At 37.5% G+C, this 17,204-nt stretch overlaps 1 protein-coding gene across 1 annotated transcript in view; it reads left to right on the top strand.

Moving 5' to 3' along the window:
* Positions 1 to 5,109: 5,109 nt before the first annotated feature.
* RHAG (Rh associated glycoprotein) overlaps positions 5,110 to 17,204 on the top strand; it is a 29,743-nt gene continuing 17,648 nt past the window's right edge. The window contains exon 1 of the mRNA XM_032140415.2: positions 5,110 to 5,293. Within this exon, the coding sequence (XP_031996306.1) occupies positions 5,137 to 5,293 (157 nt within the window). The 5' untranslated portion in view covers positions 5,110 to 5,136. The remainder of the gene's footprint in view (positions 5,294 to 17,204) is intronic.

Below are 17,204 nucleotides of genomic sequence, written 5' to 3'. Positions count from 1 at the left end.
AAACTATAAACAGAAAATAGTTCTAAAATTTTTAATTCCCTTTTTATATTTCAGAAGTTTCTTTGATATTGTCAGTACCTTGAGATCAGTGTGAGCATAAGTTATCTCACATAGAAAAACAGTATGGGGTATATGAGATATCTTGCTACAAGCTATTATGTAGCCATATAAATAAATAAATAATAAATGGTTACAAAAAGAAAAACAACACGGTATAGGTGAAAGAAGTTAAATTTAGGAACTGGGGCAAACCTGTATTCATTCTGGCTCTGCCATCTACCCGCTGTGCAACTTTGAAAAAGTTGCTGAAACTCTCTGAGCCTAAAGCTTATCATGTGTCTGTAGAGTTCTCTTTTAACTTGCAGAAGTTAGTTTTGTTGTCTTTGCTAAAGATCACTTCAGAGGCACTCTAGCTCTTCTTCTGCAAAGTTAATCATATGAAAGGTGAAAAATCAACTTGTCTAAAGAATACAGGGGGCTCCTGGGAAGATTTTAACTGATATTCTTCAACATCTCCCTGGAATTCAGAATTAACACAATTCATAGATATAAACTAATATGTCTGTGAGAATTACCAGGAGCAAGAAATGATAGGAAGCCTCCTGAGATTGAAGATAAAGAGAAATAAAGCTGTTGGCCATAGTTAAAATAGGCATTTTTGACATGAGGTTCTATAAATATAATTCGAATGGTCCATATATTTAAATAGGGAAACAAGAGTGCATTTAACTGAAATTTAATATTTGTTCTGTAGTGAATGTAGAAAATAAACAACAGCATCATTAATCATATTGATAACTGTCACTAATAGACATCACAAATAATTTTCTCTCCTATTTTATTTGTTTCAGATATCTCAAAATATTATGTACTCATTACTCCAACTTGGAAATTATTAGACATGCCACTAGAGGTTATTTCATCCATTATAGAGAAGCACCTATATCAGATAGTTGGGTATAGGTGCTTCTTTTAGATTATAGTACTTTGACCATTGTATTTCAATATAACTGGTTTCCTTGGTAATCCTATGTATTTTATTTTGTACATTTAAAATCTATTTTGATATGGTATTCAGAGGCTTGTGCCAAAAGTGTCTGTAGCACAAAAATGTTAAGGGTCCCTAGCTTAAGGCAGGTTCCAAAGCCTTGGGCAGCTGCTTTGGAAATGCTGGTGCTGATTTCTCTGGTCCCATAACAGTGCTCAGTTCCAGTGTTCTGTGAAATAACGCTGAGCGCCACCAGGTAGCTGGAAAGAAAGCCCTAGGGGAGGGCACAGGGCCATCCACCATAGATCTGAGAAGGTGCAAAGAGCCTTTATGGGAAGAAAGACCTTTTTTTTTTCACCAGATCCCCTGTGGCAGCAAGAAATGTTTGTGTCTGCTCCTCACTTGGGAAGAGAAGTTGGACTGGCCATCCTATTAGACTAAATAAAACCCGGGGTCTCTTTTTGGAAGGAAAACATTAAAGAAGCACCAAAAGAGAGTTACTGGACCTCATACCAGTATGGCAGTTGGGTGCTTGAGTAGCTACATATATATAAACCAATGGAGCAAATTATGTTTGCAAAGTATAAAAATATATCAAATTGCAGGCCAGGCACGGTGGCTCACACCTGTAATCCCAGCACTTTGGGAGGCCAAGGTGGGCGGACCACCTGAGGTCAGCAGTTTGAGACCAGCCTGCCCAACATGGTGAAACCCCACCTCTACTGAAAATACAAATATTAGCTGGGTGTGGTGGCGCACGCCTATAATCCCAGCTACTCGGAAGGCTGAGGCAGGATAATTACTTGAACCTGGGAGGTGGAGGTTGCAGTGAGCCGAGATCACGCCATTGCACTCCAGCCTGGGCAACAGAGCAAGACTCCATCTCAAAAAAATAATAATGTGTGTGTGTGTGTCTGTGTGTGTGTGTGTGTGTGTGTGTGTATAAAATTGCAGTGGGACTAAACAAGGTGGGCAAATAGCCACCTAACATAGTGTCCGGAACAGAAAATGCTAAAGGTATTTCAGTACCTTCATCTTCCTAAATACCTCCCACCCTCCCGCCACCATTACAGATACACAAAAGTAGAGAGAAAGAGACAGTTTAAAACAGCGGTAGTCCTGTTTCAATTATTCTTTGCTATTAAAAATAAGCAAACTCAAGTTAAAATTCCAAATAATAACAATTAGCTACATTTTACATATATTCAGAAAATAAGACAAAGAAACTGTGTTTCTTTCCTAAAATCACACAGCAAGTTGAGGATCAGTCTAAGATCTCGTATAGCCCACTGGCTCCTGCATTAACCCAGGAATGCTTCGTTTGTATCTGTGTATTCAGCTGGGAACTTGAAGGTTCATTTGCATGGTGAGTGTTTTATTTTGTTCGGTTTGGTTTGCATGAGAACGTGGCTTACCCATTCATGATTCTTTCCAATTTTACCTCATTTACTGAAGGCACTAGAAGAAAGCCATCCTGTAGTTTCATAGGCAGACAAGGCAACAGATAAATCATTTCCACTTTAGGACACCCAGACCCTCAGCCTATTGTCTTTGTGATTCAGAACTGTCAGGAGAGAGATTTCTAAAAAGCTGTTGAAGTCTTCAGGTTCACACTACCATGTGTTGGTCTGCCAGGAATTTGGCCCTCCCAAGCTTCATGGCTTGAGCTTTTGTTCCAGGCTCAGACAACCTGACGATAGGCCCTCACTGATTGAAATAATGAGAAAGTAGACAGCAGTATGAAAGCCACTGTCAGGATTCTACATATTTATAGTTTAAAATGAAATTTATTAGAGTAAAGCTGTTCTTCTCTCCCTTCCTCACACCGCTGACCTGCCTGCTGAGTGTTTCTCCCTTCAAGTCTGCCCTTAATTCAATTCACTCAAATGATGTTTATCAGTTATATATTGTGCTAGACATGGTATTATTCACTCTAGATAACAAATGAGGTGCAAAAGAGACACATCCCCTGTCCTGGAGCTAACAGGCCAGTAAGGGAAACGGCCATTCTTAAAAATTACATATAAATACAAACACTACATAAATACAGCCCACACAGCCAACTGTACTAAATGCAAAGAAAAGACCACAATTCAATGAGAGATAATAGTGGAAACCTGGTTCAAGATGGGAGATCAATGAAGGCTTTTCTGAGGAAGTATCGTTTTATCTGAAAACTGAAGAATGATGGATGATGTATATAGGATAGGGAGCAGAGAATATGTGGGAAGATTTCCAATTAGAAAGAGAAGCTTATGTGAAGAAATGAACAAGAGAAATAATTTCCCAGAGGTTACATGATGCAGCTTATTTCAATACAAATGTCTACATTCAGAATAAGGCAAAAAATCTGAATTCTTCAAAGTTGAACAGACTGAAGTCAAGTCCTGGCATAGTCCCATCACCTATATGAGTAGAATCCTCTACTCCCCATGTGTTGAGTGGTTGCTGAGCTGCTGGAAATGTCCCAGAGAAAGAGAGATGCCATCGGTCTTGGATTATTTAATATACTGTGTCACTTTTTATTAAAGAGTTTAAAACTGCATTGATTTATGATATTGTTTAGATGTTCTTGCAATTTATTATTTGATACTTGGTTTTCACAAGTTTATGCATATACACTTTTCATTTAGGATTTGTTGGAGTTCTCATGAACACTCTAGGCTACTGCAAAACCAAAAATTAAAGTGTGAGATGTACACATGTATTTTCATAGCTAAGCATGTGAACCCACTCCTCTTGTACTATGCTGTAAGGAACAATGGAAATAGTCATTTTTCAAAGTATTTGTATATTTATAAAATTTCAAATATCACTTAGTCCTAACATATCATGTTCTACTGTGGAAAATCATACCAGAAAGACCAAAAAATCCTGCTGCTTTGTTTCATAAATATTTATCACAATGTATGTATCCTGGCAGTCAGTTGCACTCTCTCTCCAAATTCTGCATAGAATCTTTTGGAAACTGGGCTTCATGAAAGAAATTTTATTTAACTGGTAGCTCTTAGTTCTCAAAAATAGGTTTATTCGGCCGTGAGAACAATTCCAAAGGGGAGACAAGAATTCCTCCACCTATATGGTAGTTTTGAATTGCTTAGCATCTTATTTACACTTGACTATCTATCAGGATGATAGATTAGTTACGTTCCTGTTTAAGTTTACTCTCTTCCTATTTAAGACTAAAACATATATCACAACTCATTTGTGTATTTCCATATTTTCACTTGTGTAAATCAGAGTAAGGAGTCAAAAACTTCATAAATACACAAAACTGCTCCTTACAGTCCCGTATATTCCCCATTGCTCATGGGATAATATTTAGCATCTAGCATCCTCGGTACTGAATGTGAGGGTCTTTACAACACAGCCACCTCCATTACAACATTATCTCTGCCACTTCCTCCTTTTCTCTTCATCTCTTTTATATTCCAGCTTTGCTTGACTTATTGCCATTTCCAAAACATGCCATGTTCTTCCAAGATTTATACCATTCCCTCTATCTGTTTTACTTGCAAAACAGATAGCTCTCACATCCATATTGTTTTATATGCTAATGAATATAACAGAACAGATAGTTCTCACATCCATATTGTTTTATATGCTAATGTTCTTGGTCTAAGGCAAAAAGTGTCACTGCCTTATTTATGTGTTATAATACTTTTATAACCACTATCATATCACATACTTGTTTTTATATAATCATTCACTTGTATGTATGTTTTCCCAACTAGATTCTTAATTTTCTTAAGAAGCTAACAGACCAGTTATATATTTTGCTTTAGATTCATGCCTTCTACAAAGCCTACCAAAATATTTGGCATACAATAAGCCCTCAAGAAATGTCTACTGAATTAAGTTAAACATTATTCTAGAGGCCTGTGCAATAAATCATTGGCATCATCCAGCTTCTCACAATTTCATTGCGTATTCTTCAAATCAACATTTAGAACAACAATTAGATTACAGTGCATAATTTTCCCCAATGGGTGGGGCATTTTAACCAGTCTTGCCCATTTTTTTTCTTGTGATGTCATTGGGGTGCCTTGAACAGGCAGTCAAATTCCACACACAGAGCAGTCCTTTGTTCTTATCAACATCTCACAGCCTGTGAAGCTCTCAGTGTGCCTCTGTCCTTTGCCACAAACATGAGGTTCAAATTCCCTCTCATGGCCATAGTCCTGGAAATTGCCATGATTGTTTTATTTGGATTATTTGTTGAGTATGAAACGGACCAGACTGTTCTCGAGCAGCTCAACATCACCAAGTCAACAGACATGGGCACATTCTTTGAGTTATATCCTCGTGAGTAGGCAATTTACTACTTACTATACATTTTTGGGTTCTTCAGTTTCTCAGAATGTAAAACAATTGAATACTATAAACCCTTGAGCTCTTTGTAGAATTATATGATGGTTATGAGTTCTAAGGATATTACATGTTTGTACTGTGACATCTGGTCTTCTTCTCTGTGATTAAGGTGTTTGGTTAGAACTTGTTCCTATTAAAATATCAGAACAAGCTGAAAATTAAAATAATTGATGCCTTTTATATCGCTTATCTACTGCTAAATGACCTTTTTCCTTCAGTTGGTCACTAGTTCTGTAAAGAAAAGTATCACACTTCCTTTGCATTCCCCACTGAAAGGGCCAAAGGTAACTTTGGAGGACAGAGAGTTCTAAGAAAATGGAGTTATAAGAAGGGAACCCTAGATTTCATGTGAGGACCCTAAGGAGTGAGAAGGGGTATTTAGTATGATGTAGGAAGTTAATGGAGTTTTAATCAAAAAGGTGTACTCAGAGTTTTACAATATTCTGAAAGGAAGTCGGTTTGCTCCTTTGAGATGAAAAGAGATGTGTGAATACTTAGCATATTTTAAAAACAAAATCCTTTCTTAGGAGTGATGATTGAGCAAATAGAGAAATTCAGTTTCAAGTTTGGAAGGGTAGGCTGTAAAATAGTTAATATAACAATGATAACTACCATTTACTGAGTCCTTATTATAAACCAACACATCCATTACTTCATTAGCCAGGAAGGGAGACAGTAGTATGTCACTATTATATAGACTATTTGCTTTTCTTAAGTAAGGTTCAAATAATCTAAAAAATTTAAAAATTATTTAAAATGGTATAATGTTTATTACACTTCATAGCATATGTCTAAGCTTTTTAAAAAACAATTTGACACTCTTTTTTTAATTCCAACATTTTTTGAGGGAATTAATATAATGGGGGTATTCTCATATAGAAATAATAGCCTAGAGTTGCTAAGTGACATAGCAAAAATATAAAATTGAAAGTTAAGGACAGAGTTAGGATAATAAGACAGAGAAAACTAGACTCCAAGTCTAGCTGTCTTTACACTGCATAGATGTCCGAGAGGGTTCTTGATTAAATAAGTTTTATAATTTGCAAGTTAGAGAATAAAGCAGAAAAAATTCTGTTCAGCTATGTATGCTTTTGTACATTTCATTCATTCATCCATTTATTCATTTAGTACCTATTTTATTAAGCACTAAGCATGTGCTACAGCAAATTTATTCAAAAATAAAACAAATATGATTCTTTTATCCTAAGACTCCACTATCTAATACACTTGTAAACAAAGAGATGCAATACAATGTTAAAAATGCCAAAAGTATGATCTAAGATTAATATGATTTAAATAAAGTTATCTTAAGACTCTAAGAGCTGAATAATTGTATCACTCAAGCTGAACTTTCTAAGTTCCAGCATCAAAGCTCCCAGGTAAAACTTCAATTCACAATTTGAGATCAAGACCAGGTTGAAGGAAAGTCACTAAACATGGTCATTTTTCAGTAGCCTAGCAATAAATGTATAATTTTTGGACATCTAGTGTGCAGCATAATGATGATAGTTAACAATACTGTATGGATACTTGTAATTTGCTGAGCGAATATTGCTTCAATTTAATCTGACCCCCCACCCCGCCCCCCACCCCCAACACACACAGGTATACACACACACACACAGACACACACACAGGTGTACACACACAATGGTAACAATGTAGAGGTAATGAATGTGTTAACTAGCTTGATTGTAGTGATCATTTCACAAAGTATACGCATATCAAAATGTCAAGTTGTGTACCTCAAATGTATATAATTTTATATGTCAATTATATCTCAATAAATCTGTTTAAAAATATAGTTTAGTAGTCACATCACTCTTCTACACCACTTGTAAAAATACGAAAATTTATTGATTTTATTATTCATGAATAAAATATTTATTAAGCTACCAATTCTTGCAAGCAATCTTCAACTCTCTCAAGCTTGTAGGCACTAGGCAGTGAATAAAACAAACAAAATGGGATTCCATTGTGTATATATGCCACATTTTTTTTATCTATTCATCCACTGATGGATACTTAGGTTGATTCCATATCTTGGCTATTGTGAATCGTGCTGCAATAAACATAAGAGTGCAGATATCTCTTTCTCTTCAATATACTGATTTTATTTTCTTTGGAAATATCCCTAGTAGTGTGATTGCTGGTTCATGTGATAGTTATATTTTTCAGAAACTTCCATATTGTTTACATTATAATTTACATTCCCACCAACAGTGTGTAAGGATTTCCTTTTCTCTGCATGGGGGTAGAGAATATGATGATTACTAGAGACTGGGAAGGGTGTTGGAACAGGGAAAGTGATGAAGAAAGTTTGGTTAATGGCTACAAATATACAGTTAGATAAAAGGAAAAAGTTCTAGTGTTCGTAGTACAGTAAGGTGACTGTAGTTAATAACAGTATATTGTATATTTTGAGATAACTAGAAGAGAAGATTTGAAATGTTTCCTATACAAAGAAATGATAAATGTTCAAGGTGATGGATATCCTGAATAACATGATTTGCTTATTACAATTCATATGCATTTATCAAAATACCATCCACATGTATCCCATAAATTTGTATAAATATTATGTATCAATTTTAAACAGAAAAGAAAATGAAAAAAAGACAAAATGGGCAAAGTCCATGTCCTCAGGAAGTTTACATTCCACAGGGGAAGGCAGACAAGGAGATATGTGACCAGACACATCTGAATGACTAAATGTATACCATATATTTAGATGGTTTAAAAAAATGCCATGGCTGTAAACGAAGCAAGATTAGGGACATAAATGCATTTGGACAAGAGATGTTTTTTCAGCCTCTCTCCACCAGGGTTATGTGAGAGAACAAAATCCTAATAACTCAAGGCATCCATTGCATGCAATTAATTAACTTGTCTCCTATGCACCTAGAATGCCACGAAGTGAAATTTTACATGAAAGGTAGCCTTCATTCATTCAAAATGCTGTCCATAACCGAGTCTATACACAATTAAAAGTTCTCTCTTCAGTAAAGGTGGGTCTCAAGACTCAAAATTCTGGAAAATTCTCATCTTCCAGTTCAGTTATATTATTCCTGCTTAAAATCTTTTGTGGAAAAGACTGAGAAAGTACATGACTGAGGTGTTATATACATATATATGTTATATGTATTTCCCTACATTTCAAATAATTGACTTACACAAAGTTTATGTAATGGTATAAGTTAATGGACAACAGATTGTTAATATTCATTAACAGAAAACACTGTTCAAGTCAAATGAGTAAACATTTTGGGTGTCTACCTAGTTCCATGCCCAGTGCCAGTGCAGGGATTCAAGCAAAGAAAAGGCTCCGTTCCTCCCCAAGAAGTTCACAGTACACTATGATAGTTCTCAATTGTAGTGTGGTAAAAGATTTGAGTATTTCAAAAATAAGTGAAATTGTATATTAATCTACATTTTAAGTAAACTACAGAAAATACAAATTTATTCTCATCACTTGTATTCTGTCATGCTTTTTTAAACAGTAGAGAAGGGAATTAGGTTATAGAACCCTTGGATTTGCACACAACCCTAAGCACAATCATGAAACTATGTTATGTACCTGAATATCATGTTTCATGCCATGAATAACCCCTGAGATACTCATTTGATAAACTAGCTATACTCCATGGTTTTTGGCTTCCATAGCACCTATCAAAGTGCTGGTCACCCTGTTGAGTCAAATAATTTAACAAGCACTGAAGTTTGACTGTGTCTGTCAGCTAATCCTTGCTAACATGTAGACGGACTAGAGAAAATTAAGGTTAAAGAGAAGGCTCTCTGGGGACTGTTTACATTTTATTAGAGATTCCACAGATGCTAGGTATTTAATATCTAGGGGACATTAAAACAGTATTAATGATCTTTTTATACTCTGTGGCATTAAAAATCCTTTAGTTTATCTTGTACTTTGATTGGCTCATTTACTCATGTGTCACACTATAATACTGTTACATTGTTCATTTGAAAAATATTGATTCACTGACTTATACAGGTCTTCTAAATGTTGACATATTTCCATATAACATAAAGAAGAATATTCGTTAATATCATCAACAGTCTCTCTAGAAAAGCCTTGCCAAGTATCAGGAAGTTGATAAGCTTGTGATAGCAGACCCAAATTTTCTGAAATTCTAATTTTTTAAAAACTGAGAATATATCATAGCTATAAATACTGTCAGTTATTTAAACTGAGATGATAGCCTTATTTCATGCATTTTTCAGAAAATATCTGCCAGACACTCAAGTCTGAGAAGCAACAATATATGTGTCAGTCTTTCTTTCAAGCAACAATAGAATCTTATTAAAATGTTTCTTTTTCAATTAGCAACTCAATAAATCACAGAAGTGCTTCTTTTCTGAGATACCATCACATTTCAGTAGTGCTTTACATATATTTGTATTTCACCAGGCTGATTCGTACATATTAAAAAGGCATGTCATACACGAAAGGCAAATACGATCCTAGAATTGTCATGAAAATAGTTTTAACTTCTCAGACTCCCTGAAAGTCAGTCTGCAGGATACCCAGATATCTGTGGATCACACTTTGGGAACCACTGAAGATAGAGGTGAACTGGCAAAGATCTACATATCACTTGAAATCATTTCATGACTTTCACCAAAAGATTCAGCAAATCTTCATGTTACAAACACGTAGCTGATTTGTGCTGTGTAAACAATTCCTAGGAAATGGTTTGCTGCTGTTTTGTTACCTGGAATTGTCATGGTAACTGAATTAATATACTGTCTGTAATACATGACCTAACAATAAGATACTAATCTCTAGCAGAACCAATGTGATGCCTTTGAATTGAACAGTTTTGCCTACTTAAAAGGCCTGGAAGCCATGGGCACAAATAGAACTAAGACCTTGGATTTGAAATATCATTCCCCACTCAGGGACTCATTGGAGAAGTTGCTGGCTCCAGGTTGGGGCAAAGAAAGCACAAGGTAACCCAAGTGCTTAAAGACTAACAGGGCCATGTGAAAAGCACACAGGATCCTGCTTGAATGGGGCATCAACAGGCCAAATTAGGAATACATAGAGTGTTAAAATAATAATGACATAATGGTAATAGAAATTCAAATAAGGAAAAAGGGATTCAATAAGCCCATAGAAATATTGCATGAAAGAGAAAATAGGAGAAGGAGGAAGCTCTTCTTTGTAGAAGAATACTAATTAATATAAAAGGAGAATAGACATAGAAAATTACAATTCTGAAATTACCAATGTAATAATTCATTTCAGCAATGTTCATCATGGAAGCTAAAATCATTGGGTGAAAAGTTATTGGATAGCATGGCATTCACATGGTCTGAAAGAGTCACCCAGAGATTACTTGATACTTACAGGGTCAAAGTTACATTTACAGTGGAGAGATCTGGCAACACTGTCTTAACCAAGTGGTCAAACCTACCATTATCAGTAATAGGAAAAACAAATTATGTGCTTCCTGGTGTGATCTGGTGGGAAGTACACAATACCGTCTGTATAATATTCTTGCCAAAAATATTTAGTCTGATTCTAATCATGGTGAAACAATCAAACAAATCCAAATTGTAGGGCATTCTGCATAAAAAATGAAATAATACCAGCAATGAAAAGCGTGTAAGAGAACTGCTCTAAATCAAAGGCTTCTAAAGACACATGACAAAGAAAATGTATGAAGCTTGAGTGAATAATTAATCCATAAATTTTATAAAAAGACAGTCTGGGGATAGTTGGAGTAATCTGAATATAATTCTATATTAGATCATATTATTATGTCGATGTTGGCATTTCTTGGATGTGATGCTGATATTATGGTATTTAGAATGTCCTTTTACTCAGGAGATGTACACACACACACAAACACAGAAAGCAAGTGTGAAAATATTAATAACTGATAAATCTGAGTGAATAGTATGTAAGAGTTTATTGTATTCTCTTTTCTAAATATTTGAAATATGTAAAAATAACATATTTTGAGGGAGGAAGGAAGATACTGCCCTAAGGATACTATTCTCTCAAAAAAGATGAGCTTAGAATACAACCCCACTGGTTCAAAAGACTGGAACTCACTAAGGCCAAAAAGTTATATGTATAGCAAACTACCTCGCCAGCCTTGAGCCACTAAAAAGCTGGCCCTCATCAGTAATCTATTTATTTATGAATAACTGAGGCAGTTCCTAAAAAGCTACAGGTGGCAGACTTTCTGTTGAGTTCTCTGAGACAAGCCACCTAATGACTCCTATCTTCAGACTTGCATTCACTTTCTCCTGCAAAAGTGTCTAACTGGCAGTATTCCATAAAGTCTATTTGAATAACTGACAAATGAGCACACAGAGCAACAAAACAGACAAACAAATGAAATAAAACAAGAGGGATATGCACAACATGGGTAACATTCAGAGAATGATTCTTAAAAGGTATCTAGAAGATTTGCAGGTAAAGGAGTATTGGGGCTGGGCTCATACCTGCACTTTGGGAGGCTAAAGCAAGAAGATCACTTAGGCCCAGGAGTTTGAGATCAGCATGGAAAACATAGTGAGACCCTGTCGCTACAAAACATAAAATAAAAAATTAGCTGAGTGTGGTAGTGTGCACCTGTAATCCTAGCTACTCAGGAGGCAGAGGCAGGTCAAGGCTGCAGTGCGTTATGTTCATGCCACTGCACTCCAGCCTGGGCAACAGAGCAAGACCCTGTCTCTCTCTCTCTCTCTCTCTCTCTCTCTCTCTCTCTCTCACACACACACACACACACACACACACACATACACACACAAAGTGTTGGATGTGAGATGGAGCGGACATCATTCCAAGCAGCTGGCATATATACATATCTATATAGGAAATAGAAGAAAAGGAGAGTGTTGTTTCATTTTGTTTCTTTTGAGTGGTAGAGAGTGTTAGAATAATCAGTTACATTTTAACATTTGAGTTATTAAGTGATATGGTTTGGCTGTGTCCCCAACCAAATCTCATCTTGAATTGTAGTTCCCACAATTCCCACATGTCGTGGGAGGGACCCAGTGGGAGGTAATTGAATCATGAGGGCAAGTGTTTCCTGTGCTGTTCTTGTGATAGTGAGTCTCACAAGATCTGATGGTTTTATAAAGGGGAGTTCTCCTACACCAGCTCTCTCACCTGCCACTGTGTAAGACATGAGTTTGCTCCTCATTTGCCTTCCACCACGATTGTGAGGCCTCCCCAGCCATGTGGAACTGTGAGTCAATTAAACCTCTTTCCTTTATGAATTACCCAGTCTCAGGTATGTTTTCATTAGCAGTGTGAGAACAGATTAATGCAGTAAATTGGTACAGGTAGAGTGGGAGGCTGCTGTAAAGATACCCGAAAATGTGAAAGCAACTTTGGAACTGGGTAACAAGCAGAGGTTGAAACAGTTTGGAGGGCTCAGAGGAAGACATGAAGGTGTGGGAAAGTTTGGAAGTTCCTTGAGACTTGTTAAATGGCTTAGACCAAAATGGTGATAGTGAGATGGGGAACTTGTTGGGAACTGGAGTAAAGGTCACTCTTGCTATACAAAGAGGCTGGCATAGTTTTGCCCCTCCCCTGAAGATCTGCAGAACTTTGAACTTGAGAGAGATGATTTAGGGTATCTGGTGGAAGAAATTTCTTAGCAGCAAAACATTCGACAGGTGACAGAGCATAAAAGTTTAGAAAATTTTCAGCCTGATGATGCAGTAGAAAAGAAAAACCCTTTTCCTGGGGAGAAATTTAAGACAGCTGAAGAAATTTGCATAAGTAACCAGGAGCCAAATGTTCCCTCATTACCAAGACGATGTGGAAAATGTCTCCAGGGCATGTCAGAGACCCTCATGGCTATCCCTCCCATCACAGGCCAGGAGGCCTAAGAGGGAAAAATGGCTTCATGGGCCAGGCCCAGGGCTTCCCTGCTCTATGCAACCTCAGGACATGGGGCTCTGTATCCCAACTGCTTCAGCTCCAGTCATGGCTAAAAGGGGTCAATGTACAGGTCCGGCTGTTTCTTCAGCGGGTGCAAGCCCCAAGCCCTGGCAGTTTATATGTGGTATTGGGACTGTGGGAACACGGAAGTCAAGAATTGAGGTTTGGGAACTTCTGCCTAGATTTCACAGGATGTATGGAAGTGCCTGGATATCCAGACAGAAACTTGCTGCAGGGGAAGAGCCGTCATGGAGAACCTCTGCTAGGGCAGTACAGAAGGGAAATGTGGGGTGCAAGCCCAAACACAGAGTCCCTACTAAAGCACTGTGTAGTGGAGCTGAGAAGAGGGCCACCATTCTCCAGACCCCAGAATGGTAGATCCACTGACAGCTTGCACCGTGCCCCTGGAAAAGCCACAGACACTCAACTCTAGCTGTGAAAGTAGCCTGGAGAGGGGGCTGTACCCTGAAAAGCCACAGAGGCAGAGCTGCCCAAGGCCATAGGAGCCCACCTCTTGCATCAGTGTGACCTGGATGTGGGCCATGGAAGCAAAGGAGATCATTTTGGAAATTTAAGATTTAAGGACTGTCCATTGGATTTCAGGCTTGCATGGGGCCTGTAGCCGCTTTGTTTTTGCCAATTTCTCCCATTTGGAATGGGAGTATTTACCCAATGCCTATATCCCCATTGTGTCTAGGAAGTAACTAATTTGTATTTCATTTTACAGGCTCACAGGTGGAAGGGACTTGCCTTGTCTCAGATGAAACTGTGGACTTTTGAGTTAATTCTGAAATGAGTTAAGACTTTGGGGGACCGTTGGGAAGGCGTGATTGGTTTTGAAATGCAAGAACATGAGATTTTGGGGGGGCTGGAGTGAAATGAGATGGTTTGTCTGTGTTCCCACTCAAATCTCATCTTGAATTGTAGTTCCCATAATTCCCATATGTTGTGGGAGGGAACCAGTGGGAGGTAACTGAAACATGGGGGCCAGTCTTTCCTGCGCTGTTCCCGTGATAGCGAATAAGAGCTGATGGTTTTATAAAGGGGAGTTGTCCTACACAAGCTCTCTTGCCTGCCACCATGTAAGACATGACTTTGCTCCTCCTTTTCCTTTCACCACGATTGTGAGGCCTCCCCAACTTTGTGGAACTGTGAGTCAATTAAACCTTTTTCCTCTACAGATTACCCAGTCCTGGGTATGTCTTTATTAGAACTGTGAGAACAGACTAACACATTAGGGCTTGCAAGGTATCCTACTGCAAGATATAAAAGTAGAATAGAACAAAATTAACAACATAAATTAAACTCTACTAATGAATGAGATGATGCTGAGGATGCTGCTGCTGCTGATGGTGGTGGTAATGGTGATGATGATGGTGAAATTGTATCTTGTCAGGTTCTGGTTACCAACCTCAAATCCAAATTTATTTTTAGCAGAAAAGTAGAACAAATTTTAAATTATAATAAAACCACTGATTATAATGATGCTTAATTTGTCATAGGCACTGTATGAACTTACTGTGTCTTTATTTTCTAATCCTCAAAACTACCCTTGGAATACACGTTAAGAAGAAATACCTATGGTAAAGTTGAGGTTTAGAAAGATTAAGCAATTTGCCCAAGGTCAAATGTTTAGTAAATGAAAGAGCTTAGTCAGATTCCAACCCAGATTGTCTGCCTCCAAAACCTGTGTTTTAACCACTACATTCTATAGGCAGCATTGTTTATCAGGTAGGAATTTAGGCCACATTTGTCTACATGGATCGATTGTCTCCAACAGATTTGCCAAAATATTTCTTGGTCTTCACTAACATCAGTCAACTTTTAAAGGGTGAGAATATATTCTTTGTGGGAAAATGAGTTCACTCAGTGAAAACATCAAGGTGAGTGATCTTATATCCCCGTATTCTAAACACAAATTGTAGAATTCAAAGCAATTGCTGATGTTTTCCAAGATAAGGCACTGTGAGCTTAAAATATATAAAGATATATACAGACACACATATATATACACATATAGAGAAATGAAATTGTTTTTTACACAACTGATAATATGGGGGGGTTTATGCATGTCATCAACTAATAGCAAAGAAATAGGTTTGGCTATTTGAAAACGACTAAATATTGTGGTCTCCCTGAAGATTGATCCTACATGTGATAGTCCTTAATATACACCAATATCAAAACATAAAAGTGTGTTAGATGTTAGATGTACACCAGAGTTTACATGTTTATTCTGGATATATTTCACATGCACTCCATACCAGATACTGGAAACATGAAGAGGTAAATAAAACACATGCCCTCAAGGAGTCTTATGAAGTATTAGTCCCATTTTACAGATGAGGAAACTGAGGCTCAGAGCGATTCACTGGTTATCCAAAGACACACAGCTAGTAAACAATTAGAATGGAATATAAATTACTAGCTAGCATAGAGCTAACACAGTGTCTTTGATCAGTGTGATGCCTCTCTAAATGTGAAAGATGCCAGGCACAGTGGCTCATGCCTGTAATCCCAGCACTTTGGGAGGCTGAGGCTGGTGGATCACCTGAGGTCAGGAGTTCGAGACCAACCTGGCCAACATGGTGAAACCCCGTCTCTACTGAAAATACAAAATTAACCAGGTGTGGTGGCACATGCCTGTAGTCCCAGCTACTTGGGAGGCTGAGACAGGAGAATTGCTTGAACCCAGGAGGCAGAGGCTGCAGTGAGCCAAGATCGCGCCACTGCACTCCAGCCTGGGTAAGACAGAGTGAGACTCCATCTCAAAATAAATAAATTAATTAAAATAATAAGTAATAAAAACATGTGAAAGACACAACTTATCACAGCCAGGGAGATGGGAATGCTAAGAACAGTGTAGGATTCTAATGCCTTGAGATTTCTTCGCTTTTATAGTTTTCACTATCCTCTTATTTTCTGTTAACAACTTTCAGGAAAATGCTTGAAATAAAAACGTTGAGTTGCTATGATTTCATGGGGCAGCAAGGAATCGGAGAAGGGAGCAACGAAAATGTAGGCACCTGGTTCCATGCCCCCGCTATCTTGGCCCAAACCGAGTGCAAAATTTGCTGTGCTACTGGGCAGAAATTTTTAAGTAAATCAAGCCAACATTTTCTGTTTTGGTCTAAAACATTTAAAGAAAATGAAAGTTTTACACTACTTATTATGAATCCTTAAAAGCATAGTTGATTTAGATGAGGGTTTCTCCACAGCAGCACCCTTAACACTTTGAGCCCAATACTTCCTTGTGGGAAGCTGTCCTATTCACCACAGGATGTTTGGCGGCATCCTTAGTCTGTACCCTCAGGACATCATCGGCACCACTCTACCTCCTCAAGTTGCAACAACCACAAATGTCTCCAGACATTGTCAAATGTACTCTGGGGGTTAATACTACCTCTTGTTGAGAATCACTGATTTAAACAAGACTTGACAATCTTTAAAACCTGTTGGAAGATTTCTCCAAAGTGCAAACCCCTAAAGAAATTCCTTTTCTTCTATAAAATGGACACTGTATTCCTTTAGTGGCAGAGCCTTGTACCACACAACTATAGTTGTGGCCCTCTCCCTGGTCCCCACCCACAAACTCCTAAAGCAGGATAAATGATAATGCAATAATCCTAGTCGTTTATAAACCTTTTTATTCGTATATTTCACACCAAATCATTATCTGTCAAGAGCCTCCACAACTTTTAAGCTCTTAGTAATTTAAATAATAAATGAGGTTCTTAAGCCCCCTTGTGGCGAAAAGCAGTAACAAGAATTACATCAGAAGAGGGAAAAATATTGAAACACAGTTAATATATGAAATTTCTTTACCCCAATATAAAATGTCTGGTTTTCCATCTAAGGGGAAGGGGGGCAAAATCTGCAGAATAATTGTTCCACTAACAGAAATTATGTAATTAGATAAAA

Source organism: Hylobates moloch, unplaced genomic scaffold, assembly GCF_009828535.3.
Source record: "Hylobates moloch isolate HMO894 unplaced genomic scaffold, HMol_V3 SCAFFOLD_20, whole genome shotgun sequence".
Classification (NCBI taxonomy): Eukaryota; Metazoa; Chordata; class Mammalia; order Primates; family Hylobatidae; genus Hylobates; species Hylobates moloch.
This window is presented reverse-complemented; position numbering and strand designations above follow the sequence as displayed.